Source organism: Oryx dammah, unplaced genomic scaffold, assembly GCF_014754425.2.
Source record: "Oryx dammah isolate SB20612 unplaced genomic scaffold, SCBI_Odam_1.1 HiC_scaffold_11050, whole genome shotgun sequence".
NCBI classification, from domain to species: Eukaryota; Metazoa; Chordata; class Mammalia; order Artiodactyla; family Bovidae; genus Oryx; species Oryx dammah.
In genome coordinates, this window is record NW_024080444.1 from 3,255,314 (window position 1) to 3,272,382 (window position 17,069).

The 17,069-nt window shown below is 37.6% G+C and overlaps 1 protein-coding gene across 1 annotated transcript in view; it reads left to right on the forward strand.

The window, feature by feature from the left end:
• Positions 1–17,069, forward strand: part of LOC120860250 (multiple PDZ domain protein-like) — a 175,350-nt gene that overhangs the window by 109,841 nt on the left and 48,440 nt on the right. The window contains exons 22-24 of the mRNA XM_040236049.1: positions 585–783; positions 7,614–7,718; positions 11,875–11,967. Coding sequence (XP_040091983.1) covers positions 585–783; positions 7,614–7,718; positions 11,875–11,967 — 397 coding nt within the window. The remainder of the gene's footprint in view (positions 1–584; positions 784–7,613; positions 7,719–11,874; positions 11,968–17,069) is intronic.

Here is a 17,069-nt window from a genome sequence, read left to right on the forward strand (position 1 = left end):
TATGTATGTGTGTATGTATCTTTATCCATATCTTTGTCCATTCATCTATCTTTGAACATTTAAGTTGTTTCTGTATCTTGGTTATTGCAAGTGGTGTGCTGTGTATTATAGATGGTTTGCATAAATCTTTTTGAGTTACAATTTTTTTCTAGATATATACCCAGGAATGGATTACTGGATCATATGACAGTTCTGTTTTTTGTTTTTTGAGGAATCTCCATAGTGTTTTCCATAGGGGCTGTACCAATTTGCATTTCTATCATCAGTGTGGAGGGTTCCCTTTTCTCCACATCCCCTTCAGCATTTGTTATTTGTAGACTTTTTAGTGATGGCAGTTCTGACCAGTATGAAGTGGTACCTCATTGTACCCATTTCATTTGCATTTCTATATACTTAGCAATGTTGAGATCCTTTCGTGTGCCTGTTGTCCATCTCTATGTCTTTGGAGAAACATCTGTTTAGGTCTCATGCTCTTTTTTTGATGGAGTTGTTGATTAGGTCTCATTTGTTTTTTTTTTTTTTTTTTATTGCTGTGAGAGACTGTGAAAGTCATGTATTTAACATGTGTTCCTCCTTTTCCATAGGAATGACAGTAAGTGCTAATAAAGACGGCTTGGGGGTGATTGTTCGAAGCATTATTCATGGAGGTGCCATTAGCCGAGATGGTCGGATTGCTGTTGGGGACTGCCTCTTGCGTATTAATGAAGAATCTACTATCAGTTTAACCAATGCCCAGGCACGAGCCCTGTTGAGAAGACATTCTCTCATTGGGCCTGACATAAAGTAAGTGTCATTTGGACCATAGTTTGGCTTGAGAAATAAAGGAATTTTAATCTATTAATCAGAATTTTCTCAGTGCATACTTCTGTTTGATATACAAAAATGATCATATATTTAATACTAATCACTGAAGAATTTGACTATTCCTGAAAAGTTATTGATTGCATTGATTGTAGACTTTGGGAGAGTATATCTGCAGTCAATAACTTCTTAATACTAACAGTACTGAAATACAGTTGACCCTTGAACAACACAGGTTTGAAATTCTCAGGTCCAAATATGCATAGATTTGTTTCAGAAAATATATAGTTGGCTCTCTGTGGGTTTCATATCTTAAGGTGTAGCCAACCTTGGATCCAAATTTCCATCTGAGATTGATTTAATCCGTAGATGGAAGACTTGTGGATACAGAGGGTCAGCTGTACTCTGGCATTTCATATATAAGGGATTTGAGCATCCGTGGCTTTTGGTCTCCAAAGCACCTGGAGTCAATCCCCTGCAGATACCTAGTGACAACAATATTTCAAAACAATGTTGCCTACCATTATTATTTTTAATTTTCCAGTGATTTCTGCAAAAATCTTTATACAGGGTATGAGATTTCTTTTATTGAGCAGGATGGTCCACACTTAGGAACTTACACAGAAGTTTGGATTGGCCTCAGTATAGCAAATTGCACTACCTAATGATCTATATGAATATTCCCTAGTAAGCCAGTTCTTTAGGGGTCAGCCAAGATTATATAGAAGCAATCTGACCCATAATTTTCCCTTTGTTGAACTGCTTTTCAACCCATATAAGAGAATTCACAAAAATGCTGTTATGGTCTGATGGTACTCATACAGGCTAGTTTGTGAAGAAGAATTTAAATATCTCATGATCCCAAAATTTATTAAAAGCATGTCATATATGTGGTTTGTTTTTTAAATCACTAAACTTTTCTTGAGCCAGCATAAAAATCACAACATAACCTCATTGTCACACTTTAAGAATATAATAGCTTGCCTTTTTATTCCTCTATCATTAATAATTGAATATTTGCATTTAATGTATAGGGGATAAAATAGTAAAATAATTCAAGGAAAGATTGTTTACTTTAAATTGATGTGATGAATACTAGTATGAGAGACTTTTTTGTATTAATATGGTCTTACTGACTGCATCTGTATTTTTATTTTATAAAATACATATTGGTAGAGCTTAGGTAAGAAAGATTGTATTTAAAATCTGTTTTTCATTTTTCTGTTGATAAAAAGCAAAAAATACATGCAGTTTAGAGTGGGTTCTGTTGTCTTATATAAAGGAGATTTTTATTTTTAGGGTGGAATTTCACTAAGGGCTTTCATATTTTTAATGCCTTTTTGGCTTTTATTTTATAATAAACACATCATCAGGTCATGTGACACTCTCATGATTATTTTATTAATCATGCGAGTAAGAGTGACGATCATTAAAAATTTCAGTGCCTCTACAGTAAATGAAAGAGAAATATTAAGTGCTTTCCTCACCACTTGCAGGCTAGTATCCATTCCTTTTCCTTCAAAGATGAATGATAAGGATCTACATGCAGACTCTTTATTTGCAGTTCAGTTCAGTCGCTCAGTCGTGTCTGACTCTTTGTGACCCATGAACTGCAGCAGGCCAGGCCTCCCTGTCCATCACCAACTCCCGGAGTCCACCCAAACCCACGTCTATCGAGTCGATGATGCCATCCAACCATCTCATCCTCTGTCATCCCCTTCTCTCCCTGCCCTCAGTCTTTCCCAGCATCAGGGTCTTTTCAAATGAGTCAGTTCTTCACATCAGGGTGGCCAAAGTATTGGATTTTCAGCTTCAACATCAGTCCTTCCAATGAACACCCAGGACTGATCTCCTTTAGGATGGACTGGTTGGATCTCCTTGCAGTCCAAGGGACTCGCAAGAGTCTTCTCCAACACCACAGTTCAAAAGCATCAATTCTTCGGTGCTCAACTTCCTTTATAGTCCAACTCTCACATCCGTACATGACCACTGGAAAAACCATAGCCTTGACTAGATGGACTTTTGTTGGCAGAGTAATGTCTCTGCTTTTTAATATGCTGTCTAGGTTGGTCATAACTTTCCTTCCAAGGAGTAAGTGTCTTTTAATTTCATGGCTGCAGTCACCATCTTTACTGGTGTCTTTAGCAGTAATTATTAACAAGCACAGAAAAATGTAACTGCAATCAATCTTTTATTCCTTGATCAGGAATTCGTCCCGCACTTTAGGGATCAGTGCAGTGATCTTGGAGCCCAGAAAAACAAAGTCAGCCACTATTTCCACTGTTTCCCCATCTATTTCCCATCAAGTGATGGGACCGACTGCCATGATCTTAGTTTTCTGAATGTTGAGCTGTAAGCCAACTTTTTCACTCTCCTCTTTCACTTTCATCAACAGGCTGTTTATTTTAGACGTAATCTAAACAGATGACCTCATGACTGATCATTTGATTTATCATGTGATAATGCTTGTCTGACATGAGTTTGAGTGAACTCCCGGAGTTGGTGATGGACAGGGAGGCCTGGTGTGCAGCAATTCATGGGGTCACAAAGAGTTGGACACAACTGAGCAACTGAACTGAACTAAATGCTTGTCTTATGTCATGAACTCTAATGCAAGTCTCCTGTCCACTTTTTGGCACTCTGAGCACTAGAATTGGTACTTGGTTTTAACTTTACCTCTGAGTTGTAAATGTCTTGCAGAACTTAAAAACTGGCCAGAAAATAAGACCACTGTGACAATGATTTAGCTTAAATCTTGTACCTAGTCAACTCTAGAAGAGCTGAAAAGCTATCTAGTACATTTTCAGGCTACAGTCTTTTTCTCCTGTCCTGTTTTGATTTTTTTTTTTTTCCATCCTCTGGTGTAGCACCAGAATTTACCCATTTATGCTTTCAGCAGGTTTATTATGACTGTAAAGTGTATCTAGAAATCCATAAATATCTAGAGATTCATAAATAGTTGCTTTAGTATCCCAGGAAGCAAAATGTAATGTAGTATCTTACATTAGAAAGAGAAAATAAGAAAACTCCTACAACCTTCTCTCTTCTGGAAATCAGTCTATCAGTCAGTCTTTCTTAAAAGGGTGCATACACACACACACTCACAAACATACCCCCAAATCACCTTGATTCCTTCTCGGGCGTACTATTAAAGCTGTGATTTACATGGTTATAGTCTTGACTCATTGGGTAAATGATAAAAGGAAATGAGAATAATAGAATCTTTTTGCAAGTAAATTTGTCAGATGATAAAACAAATAGCCATTTAGATTGACCAGGGCCGAGAAGCATGTTCCATACATTTTGCATGAAGTGGTTTTGGCCCTTTCTTCTCCCTTTCACTTGCTTTTCACAAACAAAAGGTGTAAAATTACTTTGAAAACTATGTGGGTGATTTCTCCCAAACAGAAAGTCTAATCCTTCCATTACTGTGAATGAAACCATGACTTTAAGTGCCAGTCAAATGTTGTAGTCGTTGCCTTGATCTAGGCTCCATCCATGCCTCTTCTTGATTTCTCGAGAGGAAACTGGCTTAATCTGGGGTGGTGGTGGAGAAATGTATTGTAGGTACTTAATAAAAATGTACTTTAATTGTTTCAATTACATAACTGGTTGGTTTTAGTAAAGCATTGCTTATTGAGACAATGAACTGGCTTTCTTTATTGCCGTTTAAGAGAGGTGGCTAGGAACTGAACATGTGTGCCTTTGTGCATGCCTGGGTAGATAATTTGCATTTCAAGAGTTCAGAAACAGCCAGTTGAAGTTCCAGGTTTCATTATTTTCTATGGAAAACCAGATGTGAAGCCTCACCAGAATGCATTCTGTCTCACTTCACACTCCACCTTGCCAGGGGCGCTTATATTTCTGTAATAATAGCCAGGGTTCTGTGCTTCACGGCAGCTGCTTATAACATCTGCCAGATAATTACCAAGCTGAATCTGAATTCACCTGCCTTAACCTAAAATGTGGGATGAATTCCTGATCAAGGAATAAAAGATTGATTGCAGTTACATTTTTCTGTGCTTGTTAATAATTACTGCTATAGACACCAGTAAAGAGCAGATGCTTTTCTGGGGGAGGTGTAGATAGGAGGGCTGTGGAAAGGGGAAGAAACAACCAGGAGCACCCACTTTTAACTCCATATGTGTGCATCTCACATTCAGCTCAAGACACTGACATTTGTTAACACCATTGTAAAAAGATGCCGCGGCGTATGCTTCACATTCTAGATTCTCCGCAGCACCTGCTGACGATTGAGCCCCCTTTTATGTGTGAGTATCGGTGATTCAAAAGCTCATTATGGCTGTGTGTTACAACTTGTCTGTGAAAACCACTTCGTGCTTTCGTAACATCCCTATGCAGGGCTAGATCCAGAGAGAGATTCAGTGTGTATACATTTTCCTTTTTTTTTTTTTTTCTTCTTTATATAAGAGCATATTTCCAACAGAGCTATGAGATGGTTACATTTTCACATTGCACTGGTGATTGTGAACTCATTTGAAAATCATGTTTTCCTACTACTGAAGCTTTCTGGCTCTTTTGTTAGGGGGCGATCACCTCTGGATTAATAACTGTCACATTTCAGCATCACTAATGCAGTTGTTTTCTTGTACTCCATGTATAACCTGAGGTTAGTTTTTGCCTTTAAGAATTTTTAACACCCCTCTCAGAGAAGCTGTTTTAGTGTGTTTATGCAGTTCAGTATGTGTTTTGGTGTTCTTGGTTGGTGTCTGGAGGTTTTGTTTGGCCGTGTGACCAGGCGTGTATTATAATTGCTCTGCATGGGCTAATGCACTGTGGGATCCTTGTTCCAGTGCCCTTGCTGTCTGTAGTAGGCTAAATATATGAAAACTGCTTTCTTCCTCACTGCCCCCTAAAATATCAGAAAAACATTTCTAAAACTCTTCCTTGGTAAACCTTAACACCTTTGATCAAATACAGAGAAGAATTCATTTTCAACAGTGTCTCGGATAGACACATCATTTCCTTCTCAAACCAAACCAGTATTTAATTAAAAAATTAAATACTTTGGACTGATTATTCTTATTTTTCCTGTGTTCTAGCCTTTTACCTCACCTAGCTTTTTTTTCTTAAGGTTTTATTTATATGAGTTTACCTTCCCTGAACCTTCAGAAATAATTTTCAGATATAATTCAGAAATAATTGTCTTGAATAGACTTTTCAAATTTATGATTTATATTTATTTTCTTTGTATAAAAGACAGTCTTCTTTCCAAGTATAATGTATTCTGCATTTTTGACTCATTATTTTTGAAGGGATAAATGCAGATTTGCTATTCAATATATTTTTGTTACACTGTAGAAATGATGTTTTTGTAGATGAATAAATAAAGTAGGGCCAGAATTAGAATACAGCTCTCTCACCCACACTAGTCCTAAATCATTGAATTGTGTTTTTCGCTTCAGTTGGATCCTTGAGGTGAAAGTGTCACAAAGGGTCATAAGGGTGCCGGCTTCTGCCAGAATGATCAGATGTGGGGGCCAGGCTGTCTGATGCTCTCTTAGAGCACTGTTTTACATGTGTGTTGCGCTTCTTGACTTACAATAGCCTCATCAAAATTGACATCTTTCTGTTATTGGGGATATGGAGATCCATTAGTGGGTGATTTACCTTACCAGAACACTCCAGAGAAGCAACAGAGCTCTGTCTTCTGACTCTAAACCTAAGCGACCTCACAGAGTGAATGCCTTTTATGGAATCACCAGTATGTATTATATATCCTCCTCACTCAATAAATTATGCCATTAGTTTACTTCTATTATTATATTATATTATTATAATATGAAAGGTAATCCTTTATCTTTGCCCTCCAGTACTAAGATTTTGATACTTATCATGAAGACTATTATGCCGGCTAACCATAGCTTACGCATGACCGGCATAATAGTCTTCATGATTTTTGTGTTGTGCATTTTTGATACATGCTTTTGTTTCTTTGCACAAATATCCTGAAATGCCTTGAAGTCCTTTCTTTCACTTGCCATGCCATGTATTAGTTTGAGGATCCAGAACAGACTACTTCAACAGGTATATCAATTGTGTAGCCTCTTGGGGCAGCAGTAAGCTTGACTTTTCAGATGTCATTTCTAAGCATTATAACTGAAGTCGGCAACTTGCTCAGTGCCTTCCACATTATAGGCGTTCAGCCAGCACTTGTTGAATTAGTGTGTGACCATTCAAGTGTCAGGCTTCTTCTCTGAAACCAAAATGAACATAAACATTGCTACATATTAGTGAGAGAATCTTTCTATGCTCTGATAATGGTTTAACTCAGACTTAAGAGTTAATACTTTAATAAAGCTAGGATAGGATTACTGATAGTACTTTTTAATGTCCAAAATTAATTGTGTTTTATAGGAGAATGTAATTTTGAATGCCCAGTGTTTTAGTAGAGTTTACCCAGTTTGTTCCTGCTAAGGCAGCCAAAAATCTTTGGAGAAAATAAATGTTATTACTGAAAATTACTTTTCTAAGTATTTCTAGATCTCTTTAATTAAAAAAAATTGCTAATAGTCTTCTTATTTGGAAATATATATTATGCTGTTTTCTTCCCCCATAAGATTATCGGCAAACAGATAATTATCAGCAGTCTTGAAAATTTTAATTTATGTTGTTATTATTGCCTATAGAATACTTGATTCTTTTGAAGTTTAGAGTCTCTACTGAGTAAGCTGATTTAAATGAGTTGTGTGAAAAAGTAGAGATGAGGGAACAAAATAAGTCTATTTCATATTTTGGAAGATTCTTCCAACAGGCAGAGCTCTGCTTTCACGTATTGTGTCTTGTTCCAGAATTACTTATGTACCCGCAGAATATTTGGAAGAGTTCAAAATAAGCTTGGGGCAGCAATCTGGAGGAATAATGGCACTGGATATTTTTGCTTCCTACACTGGCAGGTAAGTCTGCTATGTGAATGATCGATACAGCAAGTTATAAAGAAGACTATTGATCCAGTGTCAGGGAGGCCTAGCAATAAAAAAAGACTGAATTCTTTTTCTCTCTTTCAAGATTAAAAAAAAAAAATCACCCCCCTTTCCCATATTACTGGGCTTTCCTAGTGGCTCCGTGGTAAAGAGTCCACCTACCAAGCAGGAGATGCAAGTTCTATCCCTGGGTTGGAAAGATCCCCTGGAAAAGGAAATGGCAACCTGCTCCAGTGTTCTTGCCTGGGAAATCCCATGGGCAGAGGAACCTGGCGGGCAACAGTCCATGGGGTCACAACAGAGCTGGATGTGCCTTAGCAACTAAACAACTGCAACCCATATTACTTAAGGAGTGATCGCATATTGTGGGAAATTTGGGGAAAATATGAAAAATCAAAGCAAGAAATTAAAACTGTCTTTAGTTGTGTCAGTCCATATACCACTGTCAGCTTACTGAGTTTTGGGGAATTTACCTCAGATATGACTATGGTTTCATTCACTCCCTGGAACCTACAATTTTTATGGTATTGTATCACTTTTCCTCTGTCATAAACATTTTCAAAGTTTATTTACTCATTAACATACATACAGATTCATAAACATTTTTAATGGTTATGTTTTTACTCCTTTGGAGAATGTTGAGCTGAACGTCTTTGTGTATATACAGGTTAAGTATAGAATGTTTGACTTTTTAAAGCCTCTTTATACACAGTGTATTGAGAACCTTTGAATAATACAAGAAATGTAGTTTTTTCCTCCCTTAAGAAAGAGAGAAACTAGATTTTGATGTTGCTGCTGAGTTTAGCACAAGGAGAGAAATAATGTCAAATTGCTTTTCTGGAAAGAATACACTATACATTTTCAGCTGTGGGCCTGTTTTTTTCCAGTTACATTAGCAGCTGAGTAACAGATTTCTCCTTAAGTATGCTATAAAGAAGAAATAGCTTTGCAAACATTCTGAGGTCTGCTCACAAAAGTTCTAACAGCCCATAACACTCTGGTGTCCAGTGACTCTGCAGGCATTGTAACATCACATCATTCTTTTCTCTGCAAATTGTATGTGGCTACAGCTATGCAGACAGTGTTAAAGAAGGAAAGGTTTGTTATGTGTTTAATAAAGGGAAGGAATGTCATGGCTCAAAGGGCCCCTTGAATTTTATGGGAAAAAGAGGATTCATTCCACCCTTTGCAAAGCTCAGCCATACTTCTGTCTAGAATTTCCATCGTAGGGCTAATGACATGAATTGATTACAACTACCTGGTACTTCCTATTAAAAAGTTAGATGCAGTAATTCCAGTGTCCCTCTGAAATACCATTCCACATGGCTTATTAGAGAATATGACAAGATAACATGATATTCTTATTAAATTTTGAGGCCTTAAAAGCACTCAAAATGTTAACATTAAAACAAAAAAGCCACTTTCAGCATGTTGGTTCTCTCCTAGCACATGAAGGAAAAGGGCCTGAGCTGTCAATACTGTGAATAACTGCTTTCCTGCAAATGAGTGTATTTGCTGTTAATATAAGGATGCTCAAAACAAAAACAGTCTGCATCCTGTTTTCCTCCCTTAGGAAAGGCAGAAACTAGATTTTGCTGCTGCTGCTGAGTTCAGAACAGGGAAAGAAATAATGTCAAATTGCTATCCCAAAAAGAATGCACAATACATTTTCAGCTGTGGGCCTGTATTTTTTTCAGTTATATTAACAACTGAGTAACAGATTTCTCTTTAAGCATACAGGAGGAATTGGCACCAGAGAGATTAAGTTACTTGCTCAAGTTTCATAACAAATAGGTAGAAGAATCAAGGTTAAATGCACATGGTTGGGCTCCATGTTCTTAACCATTGGATCAAAAAAAAGAATTGTACTAGCCCTGTATAAAAATATGGGGCAGCATAGCATGGAGTTTAAGAGCTCAGGTTTTGTAGTAAACTGGCCCAATTCAGGTCTCATCTCTGTTCCTTTACTGTGTGACTTTGTGTCAGTTTCTGGCATCTTAATGCACATATAGAGTGTTACTTGTTACAGTTGACAGAAACTTATTTGATATTCAACAATCAGACATGAGTGCCGAGAAGTCTAATTCATTCTTGGCTGAGTGAGTGTGGGGACACAGAACAGGTTCATTCTGCTGGGGGACACAGAACAGGTTCATTCTGCTGAGGCACACACGCTTGAGTCCTGTAAACCCCGCCTGAAGATGGATAAAGAATAATCAGCACATTTATAGGAATGTATCTGGGTTAGTGAAATGATTCGAGATTGGACAGTCATCTGAAGAGAATGGGCCTTTTTGTATGAGAAGACTCCACGTATTTGTATTTGTCTTCTTGCAGCTCACAAGCCGGGAGCATATGATGCAGTCTGTGTGACTGCATTTGAGCAGCTCCCCCTGCCTGGGCTTTAGGGTAATAACTGGGTGTTTTAGGGAAGGACTCTCTCTTACTTCCCATTCCTCTCTGCATTCTGTACCCGCTTTTTCTGTCATATTCTCCCCAGTGGTATTTCCAGAGGGTTAGGCTCTGCTTCCCCCAACTGCCTTGCATCTTTCAGATTGAGGTTCACTCCGACTATTTCATTCTCAATCAGCTTCTTAACATCATTTTGAAAATTTTGGCTCCATTCCTGACAGTCCTGTCCCACAGTCAGGATTAGTCTCTGTGAGCCCAACCTCATTCAGAGTCTCCTTCCTCAATTACAGAAGGAGAATTCTGTCACACGACCGATAGGTAGGAACCACATGCAGGTGGGTTTCCCTCTGACAGATGAAAAGCAAAGATCTAACTTTAAGGTCAAAGAAAGAGTGAGACATTCTGGGAGAGCCCACACAGTTGTTTGGGAACAGTTGTGTTGGGAAACACATTAAAGCACAGATGGATTATTAAATTAGATGACTTCTGATCTCAAGGTCTGAAGATAATATAATTTGACAGACTTCAGTATTCCTGTTGGGGGAGAATGGATATAATTTGAACATATGCTGTCTTCAGATTTTTTTCAATTTTGGTAAATATCAGCTGCAAGTATTTATTGAATTAGAGTTTTTAAAGCTTTCTCTATTTTAAGAAGAATATATTTCTTTAGAAATCCAATTTTTCCTAACAGCATAAGACCATACCATAGTTGATTTAACCATTCTTTGTTCTCCTGACAATACCATTTATTGATGCAAAGTGTACCTTTGGTAAAAACCAACTATTTTGGGACAAGATTATTATTTTACAGTTATATTTATAGTCAGTTAAGAGATTGGGCATATTTTGTTACATGCTTGGCATTTGGCAAAATCTGAATTCCTGTAGAAATTGACAACTGACCTTGGACTCAAGTGCCTGTAAACTGCTTCCTGTAAGAATACTGTGGCTGGCTGCTTTGGATGGGCAGAAGTGGACCATAAGCATTTTCCATCTGTCTTCAAAAGATGAAGGGAAGGCATTGGTCCATCCTGAGGCGGTAGAGATGCTGCACTCCTGGCATACTTGATGTTCAACTCTGTCAGGCCAGGGATCCAGTGGGACTGTACATGCTTAAAACACACATGGGGTGTCTACCTTCTCACACATGGGAAAAATTTAGGAAATAGTTGTTGAATAGTTGTTCTTAAAAATTCTAGCATTTCCCCATTCTTTTCACTCCCTTCCTTCCTTTGTCCGTGTTTCATTAGGAAAGAAAAAGCCTAGACAAGGCACCTTGCATTCTGCTGTATCTCCACACTCAGTTACAGTGCTGGGTGCTCAGTCACTCAGTTGTGTCTGACTCTGTGACCCCATGGACTGTAGCCAGCCAGGCTCCTCTGTCCCAGGATTTCCCAGGCAAGAATCCTGGAGTGGGTCGCCATTCTCTTCTCCGGGGGATCTTTCCAACCCAGGGATTAAACCCACATGGGTTTGTTCAGGTGCCACCTGGGAAGTTCAGGTATAGTAGATTGATTCCAGTATGAGGTTTTTATTTTATGTAATCAGGCTTTATTTTCCCTTTAATGTAAAATATTATATACTTAGTAGCCAAGTGTGGTGAAAATATGAAGCAGTTCTGTACTTTTAGCCAAACCAATAATAAAGTACCTAGAAGACAGCCTGTGTGGTTTTACTAGGATTGTGGAATACTCACTGTCTAACTCTTTACCAGAGACATTCCGGAGCTACCAGAGCGAGAAGAAGGAGAGGGGGAAGAAAGTGACCTTCAAAATGCAGCCTATAGCAACTGGAATCAGCCTCGGCGGTAAGGACTATTTCTGTCTTCTGCCTACTCAGGGTTTAAAGATAGAGAGGGGTGGTTTCAAGTACTAGATTACAACTTGCTACTGTGACTTTGAGCAAGCTGTTTAATATTGCTCACCGTCCATTTCTCTGTGGCCACAGAGTGGAGAAGATAGTATGTATCACACAGGGTTAACACTAATATGTACTTGAGGATTTGGCACATAGTAGGGACTAAATAAAATTGACTAGACAAAATTATGCATAGGTAGTTGGAATATTTGCTGTAGAGTTTATCTTAGGCAAACCACCAAATGTTAACTTGAAATTTTTCTATTATTTGTAGAAAGTAGATATTCAAACATATACATTCAAAATGTGTGTGTGAGCATCTTATCATAGGCTGTGGTTATTCTAACTCATGGTCTTTCTAGAATGAATTTCATATATAATAGGAATGATGATTTTCCTAAATCTACTCATATATACCTCTGTATATCACTAAGGTGTATTTTCCTGTTCTGAGCAGAAGAAGATTCAGTTTAGTAGGAATTTACTGAGTCCTGATTATTGACAAGATGAGAGGCAGATAGTTTTGTAAATAACAGGGAAGTGTAAGGCATAAATCCTGTCTTTAAGGAAGCTACTGTGTATTGAGTTAGACAAGGTGTAGAGAGACACAAAATAATGAAAGAAAAATGTAAGATATTTTGCATTAAGGGTAAAATATAATCAATGGACACTTTCTCTGAACAGATTTAAAGTTGACCATCAGAGAGGTGCCTTTTTACATATTTATTAACTATTGTGTCTACAATGAATAAATAAAATTCTCAATATAGAAAAATTTCTATTCTTCTGATGTGTAATACAGTTTGATGATTTGCCTAGCTCATAAATGAACTTTAGGCTGTATCACCTTTAAACATTTTCTAGGTTGAATCATGTTCAAAGTATAGGAAACCTTTTATATTGCTTTCATAAGAAATAGCATCTCCAGCCTAATAAAATGACTTTTTGATTTCAATTTTTAAAAAATTATTCAGACCACTTTAAAAAATCAAAGTCTTGCTACGTTATTGCCCACACTGAGAATAGAAGTGCTAGATTCGTAGCAGAAAAAATATTGTGAGATGCTGTGTGCTCAGTTGCTTGGTTGTATCTAAATCTCTGTCTAACTCTTTGGCAGACTGTAGCCTGCCAGGCTCCTCTGTCCATGGAATTTTCCAGGCAAGAATACTGGAGTAGGTTGCAGTTTCCTACTCCAGTTATAAGATGTTAGGTTTTTTGTTTATTTGAAGAGAGAGGCAGAAGTAAGTTAGATGGAATTACAATACTAGATGGAAATATATGTATATATATATGTATATATAGACACACATATTACTCAGTCATAAAATAGTGATATTTTTCCATTGGCAGTAGCATGGATAGACCTAGAGGCTATTTTGCAGAGTGAAATAAGTCAGATAGAGAAATCCTTTATTTTGTCACATATATGCAGGCTCTTTTAAAAAATAAACCAATGTACATACAAGACAGAGACAGACTCTCAGATATAGAAAACGAACTAGTGATTACCAAAGGGGAGAGAAAAGGCAGGAGGGTAAAATTAGGGGTGAGAGATATAAACTACTATGTATAAAATAATAAGTAACAAGGATATACTGTATAGCACAGGAAATTATGGCCATAATCTTGTATGGAGTTAATCTATAAAAATACTGAATCACTGTACTGTGTCACTATACTTAAATAAAATATTTTTGAAAGAATAATTACACTTTTAATTTAAAAATAAAGTAGAACCTTTAACATGTAGAAGAGAATTTAATATCATAATTCACTTAAAGTCCTCAGTACAATGCTTGGTACACAGTGAGAACCCAGTCAGTGATTGGTCTTAGCAGCCATCAGCTTCTTCTTCATTATTATTCATACCAGAGCAAGTGAAAATTGTTGAGCACAGGAGTCATTATGAAATTTTCCTATGATGAGAAATTGGGTACAACTTCTGGACCAGAAGATTTTTATACTTGAATTCCCAAGTTTAACCTTCACATCATGCTAAGTGATGTCTCTAATGGTGGTGACTAGTTTACCAAGAGAGTATGTCTACAGATTCTGTAAATCTTAAAGACAATAACCTGCCCTCACTAACCATATGGAATCCCTCAATGATTTTTAGGGGAGAAGTTCATAGAAGTTCATGAGGAAGCTTACCAAAATAATTAGAGCTTTTAGTAAATAAGGAACAAGGGTCATGAATATGCTTTACAGCGTTGGAAACCTGCTGGACATTCTTGCATGCAGTCAAGAAAAATTTGTAAATAACCTGTGTTACACTTTTATTTTGCATGTGATTTTCATGTGCAGGATTATATCATACTGTATGTATCATTTTCCAGCTTGCTTACTCTTAAATAAATGTTTCTGTACACTCTCATGCAGATACAAAACTATCTAATTCATTCAGTTTACTTGTGGCAGTGCCTCTCAGTATATGAATATAGCTCAGTTTATTTTCAGATTGATATTTGAGTAGTTAACAGTTACTTATTACAATAATCCTGTGCAGTAAGTATATTTTCTTACACATTTGGAGAATTTGTCTAGATATATATTCCAAAGGGAAATTGCTGACTTGTAGATTTACTTCTGTTATTTACTAGAAGTTGTCAAATTGCTTTTTAAGGTGGCTGTACCAATTTTTACTTTTATTTCCAATATTTGAGAGCTCCCCCCCCGCATATCCTTGTTACCACATCATATGATCATCTTTAAAAATGCTTTTATCAACCCAATGGGTAGGATATGGTACATTGAGCCCAGTTACTCTTAGTAAACAATGTATAAGCATAACAGATTGAGGTGCTGGCGTACAGGTTTGTTCATTTGTCATATGAATTGAATATTATCATCACCATATAAGAGTAATCAGATTTATCGATTGCTTTACTTAGTTGTAAAACTTTGTTTTACACATGACATACATTCATGAATTTAATCCTCACAGCAACTCTCTGATGTTGGGGCTCTTGTTTGACCCATTTTCCAGCTGAGGAAAGGCAAAGAAAGACTAATGCAGTAAAAGAGGGTCACCCAGTTGTTAAGCAGCAGAAGGGCAGGAACTGAGCCCAGGAACTCTTGGTTCAGAGTTCAGGCAACCTGGCCTCAGAGCTCTATTTTACCTTGGTTTTATTAATGTCACTTTTTGAAAATCTGTGTTCTCCAGAAAGGCTGACATTTTTCTGTAAAACCAGCTCTGGACATGTTTTGCCCAGTTTTTCTTTTACAGGTCTCTTATTTTCTTCTTAACATGGAATGTTGACCATATTCTGCTTCCTGAATCCTGGGTTGGTTCCTCAGTGCTGGGGTCATTTTGGCAGCTCCGTTTGTAGTTATCTGCTCTGATGTTTTGAAGAATTACAGCATTTTCGGTTAGGACTGGATCTAATACCACTTTGCTGTCTGTGCTACATCCTCAGGAGGCACAGGGTACTGGTATCCAAAGGCCGTTTAACCTCTGTGCCTCTTCCGTTTGTAAAACAGAGTGACAAGAGCATCCACCTCCCAGGAGTGACTTGAAAATAAAATCAAAGTCTGTGGAACTCACTTGGAGAATAAGGCTGAGTAGATAAGCCCTTAATGAGTTTTTGCTGCCACTGCTATTTTTAGTGTCCAGAGAATCATGAGAACCATTCTCTAACATATATCAACTGCTAAGAATCTATGAGACATTTTCTTTCATTCTTTTATTTTTTTCATTTTTAAAAGAAGAGGGAGTGAGTCCCACCTATGTATTCTGGATTCTTAAGTATTAAAGACAGTGGCTGACTCTACTGACTTTACTACTTTGCCGTTTTACCTTGGAAATGGGAAGAGATTGGTTCTTGTCTTTCACAGAATTCCTAGAATGAAAGTGATGAAAAGAATTTTAACTAGTTTAAGCTTTTCTCACAGATTTGTTAAGATGAGGAATCATAGTGGGATCCCTTTAAACTAAACCACAGATCTCTAGGTCTTAGATTTCTAATAAAGAAATAAAGTACTGACCAGAGAAAAGAAGTCTTTCCTCATCTGCTTCCTGTGGCCAGCTGCCCCTCCTCTGACGTCACCATGGTGCTTTTTTACCCAAGTCTTGTCTTACCAGGACCTCCCTCAGCACCCAGGAGTCCTACCTACAACCTTTCATTTCCTCTGGGAGCACGTCACATGTCAAGATTGAGGGTATGCTGGACCAAGCTTTCTTCTCCTGTCTGATGTCCAGCATCAGCTCCCTTCCTGCAGGTTAGAGTAGAATGCAGAGTCTCATTACCTGTCTTAGAACTTTCTACTTGGTATCCCTGTTCGCTTGCAGTCATCTGAACCCCTTCATTTTGGCCAAACACTTCGGTGCTAATCACCTTATTCTTGTATCCTGGCCTTTTCATAAGACATGTACTTTGAGTTCATCCATGGTTCTGACCGCTATCTACAGGTATTAGATATGAGTTCATGCGCTTATTATGTGGGTGGAGGAAGTACATTTAGGACAGAGGCAGTAGCAAGCGCCAAGGCCCCAGGGCGGGAGATGAACCTCAGCAACAGCAAGAGGATAGCCAGAGTGGAAAGAGGGGAGTGGAAAGCTGAGGAGGATGGGTTTAGGAAATGGTGATGGGCTCGGATCACGGAAGACTGTGTTAGCAACCGATCTTCATGCCCCGACTGTTAGTTTCTAGGTCTGTGTTGGCGAGGCAGACTGTTGCAGAGGTAAGCTTCTCATTCAGTATATACAGAAACGTTCTCTCTCTTAGCTGGGTTGCTAAGCTTAGAAGCTACCATCTGTTTGAGAGTAGCTGAATTTTTTAATGTCTGCAGTATTAGAGCCCCTGGAAAATGGTCCTTTTATATTCATTTGTGCCTCAGCCTGGAGTATGAGCCTAATATTAACTTGTAACAAATCAGTCTCAGAAATATATTATTAATAGTATTTATCAGACCCTATAAAATACTTAATTGGAAAAGTAATTTATTTATAGTGATTTTGTCTTACTATGGGTAAAACCTTAACAAATTGAGCAAATGATATTTACAAAACTTAGTATAATAATATCTTATTCCTTTGAATTTTTAAAAATGTAT